Genomic DNA, 9,558 nt, shown 5'->3' on the forward strand with positions numbered 1-9,558 from the left:
AATAAATAAGTCCGAAAATTTGGGCTTTGAGAGCCAGAATTTTTGAGACTTGTACCTGGATCCGTCACTAATGATGTAGATATTATTATAGTAAATTATGATGAAAGAAAATGACATCGATTTTTCAAATTTAAATTTTATATATCGACAAAAATTGATGTCTACATATTTTTTTCATACGCATTTTTATTGTCTATTTTTTTTTTATGTTTACGATTTTATGTGGAGTTTTTTTTTTTTACTTTTATAGCTTTATTTAAAATTAGTATAGCGTTGTTTAATTTTTCAATTTAAAGATTAGCATAGAAAAGTTTTTTTTTATTGTTTATAATTATAGAATGAGCATGAGAAAACTTAAATAAAGTCGTTACACCAGAAAATTCAAATAAAGAATAATAAAAAAAATTGTACGTGATTGGGAATGGGATGATCCGATTTAAAAATGAAGATATATGATTTGTTCTCTTCTTTTATCGTGACGATTTCATTGTTTTGTCATTTGTGCCAAATTTGTAGACTTTTCACTAAACCGCGTCAAATAAAAAGTTTTCTTGTTATATGATATTCTCCTTGTGTGGTATTTATTTATATTTTCGTAGACTTTATTTTTATTTTTATTTTTTGGAGAAAGGAACGACTTTATTATTTTCTTATTTTTGTCAAAGTACTACCACCTATTGGATTTGGTGTTAAAAAATTAGTTGGCAATTTACAGTTGAATAAAGTGGAAATGCTCATGGGATACGACCATGCGAATAACTCCATAAAGAAAAAAGAATCCTCATGACAATAAAGATATAAAGTTCCTAACAAGTTCTTTTGGAATAATAGAGCAAACTAATTTTATAACAAAGACTTCTAGCAAAAGAATAATAATAATAAAAGAGTGATCAATCCATCCCACGTACTAAACTCACTGTGATACTAATTAATGAATGATGATATGTGAGCCGGCGGTATTATTGTATAGTCGTTTTTTTTTAAGTCCAATTCTTTTTCCACTTCAATTTTACTAAGAAATTTCTATTAAGTACTAAAATAATGTCAACTAGGTCATAATGTACATTAAGGCCAATTTTATTTTAAGGAAGAAAATAATATGTCAATAAATATAATACAAGACTTTACCGGATATAAAAATATTTAAAATCCAAGCGGTCATATATACGAGCTCGTAGCAAGTTAGGTAATAGAGTCAGGGTCGATTTGACACGTTTGGATGCCTAAAGCAAATTTTTAAAATAGTATTATATTATCTAACCGCAGGAAACATATCACATATTCGTATTAATGTCCACTAATGTTAGAAAAGGAGACCATAAAAGTCTTGGTGAAAATTTTCTTTCTGGGCTCTACATTTTCATGATTTCATTTTGGCAAATAAGACAAACTAATAGCAATGGACATTTTCTAAGATAATCAAGATAGCAATGGACATAATATAGGTTTACTACGGTCCTTGAACTTATAAGGTCGTTGTTTTTTTGTACTTAATTAATTTCTTAGCATATGGAACAAATTTATTCCGATTGGCTACAAAACGAAATTTTATTCGGAATTTCGAATGTCCAAATATATCACGTATATTCAAACTCACAGTCCATGTATATTAATATATATATATATATGTATAATGTATATATATATATATATAACAAAAAACCCATACAAAAAACAACCTCGCTAATATTACAATGATAAATGCTAGGATTCCATTACGGGGCGATAGAGAACAATGATTTTGGCTTTATGCATTTCACCGTGACGCTTTTGAAATGATAATTTTTAGTAAGTTGCAAATACATCGATCATACGTGCTAGTCTCTTTTTATACACGTCCTTTCATGCTGGCCTTTAAAATGAATGAATAAATTAATAAGACCTTTCTATTAAAAGCCTGCCATGTTAGTATGTTACCATGTGTAAAATAAATAGTATATATAGGGAATATGTATAACTGCAAATGTGGAAATAGATGTCAGATTACAGCTTTGATTTCCATTCAATGGAGTTTTTAGATGTATTAGATCTATACGTTAATTAATCACTTTGATTAAAATTAATAAAGTGAATTAAATGAGATAAAAGACAAAAAAAATCATAAATTATGATACAAATATAAGATACTAATCAGTGTTCTTGGGATAAATTTTGTGTTTTAAAAAATCAGGGCGGTTTGGGCTTCTAAAAGTTGGTTAATTTTCATCGAAAAACAAGGTGACGCATTATCTCAAACGCGTCTTCTCTGGTTGCCCGTTTGTTAAAGTTGAAATACTTCTCCAATTGTCACTTTCTCTTATCGGTTTATTACCTATAGAGATTTTTTTTTATTTGGTGACGAAAAGTGATAGAGAAATTAGGCGTTTAAAAAAAGTGGGAGATGGTTCTATCCGTTTTTTTTTTAAGATGATTCAATCACAGTCCTAAGCAAAGCTTACTAATAATACAGGTGCTGATTTGATTGAATCCGAGTCCCGTTTGCGATCAATCCATCAGATTCGTCGAGTTTTTTTGGCCAGTTGATACTCCAGCCATATTAAGCAGAAGTTTGAGAAGCAAATATGATTTGTTTGATGAGGAACCTTGATAAATCTGTGGGATACGATGCGAAGAAGACGCGTTACCATGCTAAATAATTTTTTTCTTCAAAGTATTGACACATGATTTAAAAAAAAAATAGAAGTGAGCAGCAATAACATTGTATGATTAGATGTCATGATTCCTAGCAGTCATATTAAACAAGGTTACTTTGAGAAACAGTTCGTTTTGTCACGTAATTGAAAATCCTCAATTTGTAGCTTTCTCTTAATTTTTGCATACAAAGAAGTAAAATAATTTGTATATAAAATGCAAAAATCAGTACTACAATATTTTGATAGCATTTAATATAGCATTTTATGCACCTGTATTGTCTATGAGAATGAAATTGAGTTTTATCTTTTATGACCAAGAAAGATAAAGGAAACCTACAACTTTTCAGGTTATAGTTGAGATGTAAAGAGAAACGGGGTGGTTAAAAACTAGGTCAATTATGTGAAAATAGCAAAAATTGCATTTATTAAAAAAATAATTATTGTTTCGGACTTTGTTATTTCAATCATTTTTTTATTCCAACTCATGTCCAAAATTATATCTAATTCTCCTTTCACCCTCGTTAAACGTTGCTCTAGCTTGGTAATAATCATAGGGAGAAATTATCATTAATTGATCGGAGGGATTCATTACTAATTAATTGGATTTTAGACATTAAATTTGAGTACTATTTTGTGAGCAAACTCAAAGTACAACATTTTTTAGAAGTGACAGTATCGTTCAAGGTTACGCGATAGTACAGAGGCATTAAACTGAAATAGTGTAAACCGCTATCTATATAAGATAGGTGTGAAATTACCATTAGATCCATCTATGAAATACAACATCAATTCCACCACTCCAGGTTTTTTTTTTTTTTTTTGCCCTTACAAATTAACTAATATTTCCCAAGAATAAGTTTTTGGATCGTTTACTTCACTCCGTGACTTTTGATTTTCAACAAATTTAATATGCTTGTTTAAGAACTACAATAAAAATAGACATTTTGATAATTTAAATAATCGTTAATTAAAATACTTGAAAATTAAAACCATATATAAATGTGCCATTTGACATTACTCTTATAGCGTAGTTGCTCTTATGGTCTTATTTGATGATCTTATATCGTCGCGATCGAATACAAAATCATAGTATTAAAAGTATTATTAAGGTGTTATAAGGAGTGGTTGATCCAATGACAAAATTGTGGTCTTAATGTCACGATTCGATCACTTTTGATATTAGAGGCTCTAAATCTCTCTCTTTTTGGTTGATTATGTTTAATTCGTAGAATCTTGTGGTAACTACCAAAATCAATATAAAATAGACGAGTTAAAGAGACATTTTTACGTTGCTAAAAAATCAAAATAAATCTATTTAACGACATAAATTCAGTTGAACGTGGAATAAGTTATGAATGACGTCAAAATTGCACTACTCAAACATTCCAAACATTATAAGAATAACATTGAAAACATACTGAGTGAAGACGAGGGCATAGAAAATCCAGAAAAATTTTCTAAAGCCTAATTAGCCGGCTAGCGTTTCATAAGAATCAAATACAATTTTAAAACTTGATAATCTAAAAAAAAATATCGCGAGAGAAGTTGAGCGGCCGAAGGAAGAAACAACGAGAGACAAAGAAAAGAGCGACAACACAAGTGGCATATAGATAAGACGAATAACACAAGTGAGAGACGTAATAAAGAAGAAGACGAAGGTCAAAATTGAAGAAATGGAGTGCCAAAAAGATGTTAGGGCATTATGATGAGTTTTGATGTAAAATACATAAGTTTGTTATAACTCAAGTGGCGCTCAAAGCCTCATTGAACCAACAAATTTAGTGTCGCTTATATGAAGAGTGACGACGAATGTTTTCAAAACATTGGCGATGACACACTAGCCACATGCTTGTGCTTCATTGGTCCTATGAATTTCATGTCACTCAGATCCTAAGCGCCGTTAATACATTTTTAACACTCACAATTTTATTTCTATTCAAACTTATCACGTCGGTCAGAAAAAAAAATATTGATGTGTAGGTTATTGTATATGGTAATCGATTATTTTTTAAGAATGTATTTTTTTGAAAATTTGACATGAAAACAGCAACGTTACAAATCTTGTGTAGTAGTAAAATACTCAATTTATTGTTTATCTAAAATGTAATAATTCAATTTATTGTTTATCTAAAATGTACATAAATTGACTATTGAGCATTTTATTTTCTCGTTACTAAACGATTATATAGTTAAATTAGTGGACTTTAGTGGTAGATATCAAGTATCAAACTATCAATAGTCAGCTTAATTTGTTTGTGAACAATAAATATGATTTTGTGGAGTAACAGTTGAAAATAACACTTGATATCACACAAGTTGGAAACGACGTGGATTAATTAATGTTCATCATACTCATACTCTTATAAGTCTCACATCCCTTTCACCAAGAAAACAACATTTCATCTAACTTTGAAGCAGAACTATATATATATATATATATATATATATATATATATATATATATAGAGAGAGAGAGAGAGAGAGAGAGAGAGAGAGAGAGACCTTTTTAAGAACGAAATTTATATTAATAATTATATTGATAAATAGTGAATGCAAAGTTCGCATTGTAGATAAACTCCTACTGAAATGGTGAAACTGATCCGAAAAATAGCACAAAGTAATCAATAAACACAACTAAAACTCTCGAGAGGTAAATTCGATATGCATATGACGAAATTTCTCCCTGATCCTCTACTGAAGAGAACTAATTTTTTGGCAGACGCTCAAAAGATTCATTTCTTTTGGAGACGTCTAATCCCGGTGAATCGAAGACTATGACTTCAACGAGGTCATATCCAGCTTTGAGGTCTTCACGTTTTCCTTTCGTGCCCTTATATTTCCGCTGAGATCAAGTCAGTTCGCCTTTGCCGAGCTGGTTCCATATTGTAGCCTCCCCAATCAACAATATACAATATACGCTTCTTTGTGAACGTGTCAAACGAATGTGGTTGGGTGATGGTGATATTTTTTCGTGAAATTTGCTGTTGAAGTCACAACAATAGCACATTATTTCATTTGTATCACAAATGAGTCTAAATTGCATTCGTGTTTTTTATTTTGCATATTTGTCACCTATACAATGTCTTAATTACCCTTCTATTTTATATCCAACAAGAATTCATATCCACACCCAAACCCTAATCTCTCATCAAATTCTCTCTCAAACCCTAATCTCTCTAGCTTAAGCTCCGACCACCGTGCCGATCACCGCTCCGACGAGGCCACCGCCGCCGTAACCCTCGCCGGAGCTCTCGCCGGAATCATAGATTCGGCCTTCTAGTCTACTTTTTATTTTGTAAATATTTAACTGTGGTTTTACGTCTTCTTCTAGTCTACTTTTGTTTTGTAAATATTTAATTTTTGTTCTACTTTCTTTTTCTAGTTTACTTTTGTTTTGTAAATATTTAACTCTGGTTCGACTTTAAGGGTATTTTGGTCTAATAATAAATAAGAGTAACTTATTTGTAACACGTTTTTTGGTATTGACATAGATGCAATTTTGTTATTAAGAAGTGACTTTGGTGCAAATTTAAGTAATAGTGACAATTTATTTTTACTGGGCTTTTAAATCAGCAAATGTGGCTGTGGTGGAGTCATTAACTGACTCAAGAGGCCCAATAGATGGAGCATGATGTGAATTGAGCTTATATGAGATTGGCCCAAAATCATTATGAAAAGCCATCTCTCTACAAAAAATCCTTGTTTGGCCCACATAGGCCCAACTGTTTTGGCCCACAGTTAAAGTCCATAGCGGCCGTTTCTTTGCATTCTCTCAAAGGAACCAACCACGTGTGCGAGACTCTCGTGACACGTGTTTCTCCATTTCTTTTTTACACCTCGGAATCAACGGAAAAAGAAAAAAAAAACCCTTCTTGAAGCCAATATTACAAAAATCAAAATATGATATATATATATATATATATATATATATATATTCAAAATAAAAGTGTGGACACTCACTATATAAAAACATAAACAGAAAATTAAGAAAATAAACCATTTAAATATTTGACATTATTAAATAGTTAATATTTGATAAATTTTAAATAAAATAATCATAAATAATGACGTGATTTAACGCGTTTTTTTTATTTAGTAATGTCAAATATTTAAATTGTTTATTTTTCAAATTGATAATAAAATAAAAAGAAAAATGGTACAAGGTAAGCAAAAGTTATAATATAAATGGTATAAATACCCTTCCTATTTCACTATATAACAAACCAACCAACTAAGATACACCTGCTTTCCTCTCTCTCTCTCTCGAGCCTCGTTCTCTCCGTCACTCTATTTCTCTCTCTCTAGCCTCGTTCGATTCACCTTCAATGGCGACTTCCACAGGAGCTTCAATCTCTCTCAGATCTCGCCCTGCGATGCTCCAACGGAGCTTGGTGAGCCACTCGATCCCCGATCTCTGTTCCATTTCCTTCATCGATTTTCGAACATTCGTTTTCCTTCCGTTTTGTCTCTTGAGGCCTATTTCGTTTGTGTGATCTGAGTTTTGTTCGTTCTAATGCGAGATCTGAGATTCTAATGCCGTTTGCTTGCTAAACGTAATTGTCTTTTGTATATTAGATATGTATTTCTGGTTAGCATGTCCTGGTACTCCGAACTCGGTACGAAGGATATCCATCTAAATATATATGTGGAATTCGATTTATATTTGTTTTCATTTACATATACGTGCTAGTCTATAAGTGTTTTATAGGGAATACGATACGAATGCAAAATGTGATTAAGAGAGCAATGATGGATTGTATTATAATCATTTGTATTGATTTTTCTGATTCGCGAACCATTGAGATTATCATTTAGTTCATTGCAGCAATTATATTTACACCAGTGCTTGTGGATAATCCTTTGAACAGGCAACTTCCAATTTCAAGGGCCAGAGCTTTGTTTCTGTATCAAATGTCGGATCTAAGCAACGCTTTGCTCGCCTACAAGTCTCCTGCGCTGTAAGCTTTCTACCAAATCTTGTGTATCAATGAAATAAGCAATGGTTTTTGTGGTCATCATTTTTTTGGGGCTCGAATGAATCATTTTGCACTGTTATATTGAATCACCGGTGATTTATGTACTATTTTTTTTTTCTTCAGGCGAAGCCAGAAACGGTGGCTAAGGTGTGTGGCATCGTGTCAAAGCAGTTGGCCGTGGCCAAGGACATCGAAGTCAAGGGCGACTCCACTTTTGCGGATTTGGGAGCAGATTCCCTTGATACGGTACCACTTGCTTTATTTTTAAGAAAATTATACTAAATAGCAAATTAATTAGGAAAATAGCAAAGTTTCAAGTTTTCGAGCAATTTTAAATTATTAATTTTTTTTTACAATTCGATTAATTTTTTGACGATTTATGTAAGCAATTTATCATCAGTATGAAAAAGTATAAATCATATTTTCTTTTTAACTGTGGCTGTTTTATGAATCCAATTAATTTCTTTAGCTATAACACCCTTATTTATATCTCTCAACTCTCTTAAAACAACATTTAGGTTCTTCTTCTAACTTGTGACATGTTATGTTGTGTGTGGTTTCAGGTCGAGATCGTCATGGGGCTCGAAGAGGAGTTCGGAATCACCGTCGATGAGGAAAGTGCTCAGACCATCCAGACCGTTCAAGACGCGGCGGATCTTATCGAGAAGCTGATTGAGAAGAAGTGAGAGCGCGACTGAAAGAGAGGGTTACATTTTAGCATTTTTCCCTTTAAAGGGAAGAAGTGGTGTAGTAATTTAGAATTTTGGTTGTGTCGATGAGACTTTTGGGTTACATTTTTTTTTTCGTTCTCAGGTCAAGTTTGAGTGTTAAAAACTTTGAGATTTGAGAATGGTTTAGTTATTTTAGTCTTTCTATTTGATGTGACTGTTGTTTGTGTGTACTAAAACCGGGTCATTTCAGTTCCCAGTTAAGGATGTCAGAGTTCAGTGATTAAAAAAATATGGGCCATCTTTTGGCAATATTTTTTTCTGCTTCTTTTCATTGTCGTTAAAATTGGAAATATATCTATAAAGAACTCGTCCTACTTCATAAACCAGTCATCCGTAGATTTGATTCTCTCCAAAAGTGGCTGTTACATAAACAAACATAACGTGCAACTTTTTATGTTAATCGACAACAGTGAAGAAGAGTTAGTTTATTTAATTGAAAAAGGGTCCTTTTAGTTTTGATCCTAAAAAATGCTTGCAACAAACAGAAAACTTAACCCTAGATGCTTAAAACAAAAAAGAAATAACCCATTGTCGCACTATTTTATTGTTCTTAGAGTGGTTTTGTTCTGTAACTTCTGTTACTTTTTCTCGACCAAAGAACGTGTTTTTATTTTCTTACTTTGAGTGTGATTCCCAACTCCATGAGGGTGTAATGTAGTTGGTTGACATTTATTGCTCCCCTTGTTGAATTGAATCTCTCTCTGGTTCAGCGTAATGCGACTTAAGGTAGGTCACAGTTTCATTTGCGTGTTAACATATACGACCAATAATTTCAAAACTAAATTTTAATGGAACGTTGAAAAGTTGCGTACTTTCTGTATCGCACGTCTTGTTAGCTAAACAAACACTCTCAAATATCATAAAACATTTATTTGCAAGATAAATGCGTCTGATCTGATCACAACTCCAAAATCCATACTTTACATAAGAAAAGTAATACAATATTTTCTTTTAGATTTTAATAAATCCTTGAAATTAGCATTAAATTGAATCACAGCGTACAACAACAGAGTGAGTTACTGGAATTTTCAATTTAAATGAATGAGGAATTTTACAGCACCATTTTAACTATTTTAGGGAATTACTGCAGTTTAACGGTTAAAATTCTCTTCGGCTCTAAATGAATGAGAATGAGTAGCCGAAGAAAAAATAGTTATCGGAATTTATGAACATGATTGGAGTCCAGATTCTTGAATAGCAAAAAATAAGAAAAGGAAA

The 9,558-nt window shown here is 31.9% G+C and overlaps 1 protein-coding gene across 1 annotated transcript; it reads left to right on the plus strand.

Moving 5' to 3' along the window:
* Window positions 1–6,854: 6,854 nt before the first annotated feature.
* Window positions 6,855–8,599, plus strand: ACP1 (acyl carrier protein 1). Its single transcript, XM_089600927.1, has 4 exons — window positions 6,855–7,024; window positions 7,502–7,591; window positions 7,733–7,855; window positions 8,173–8,599. The coding sequence occupies exons 1-4, from the start codon at window positions 6,959–6,961 to the stop codon at window positions 8,293–8,295; spliced, it is 402 nt and encodes a 133-aa protein (XP_089457053.1). The 5' UTR covers window positions 6,855–6,958; the 3' UTR covers window positions 8,296–8,599.
* The last annotated feature ends 959 nt before the right edge of the window (window positions 8,600–9,558 follow it).

Source organism: Urtica dioica, chromosome 11 (assembly GCF_054948205.1).
Source record: "Urtica dioica subsp. dioica isolate 48M chromosome 11, U.dioica_male_clone48M_v1_H2, whole genome shotgun sequence".
In the NCBI taxonomy this organism is placed as follows: domain Eukaryota; kingdom Viridiplantae; phylum Streptophyta; class Magnoliopsida; order Rosales; family Urticaceae; genus Urtica; species Urtica dioica.

Bases quoted from the DNA above. Each gene is read 5' to 3' on its own strand.
- ACP1 (XM_089600927.1), top strand. From the start codon at position 6,959: ATGGCGACTTCCACAGGAGCTTCAATCTCTCTCAGATCTCGCCCTGCG. The intron at 7,025-7,501 runs GTGAGCCACTCG...TCCTTTGAACAG, and splicing joins CGATGCTCCAACGGAGCTTG to GCAACTTCCAATTTCAAGGG. The intron at 7,856-8,172 runs GTACCACTTGCT...GTGTGGTTTCAG, and splicing joins GAGCAGATTCCCTTGATACG to GTCGAGATCGTCATGGGGCT.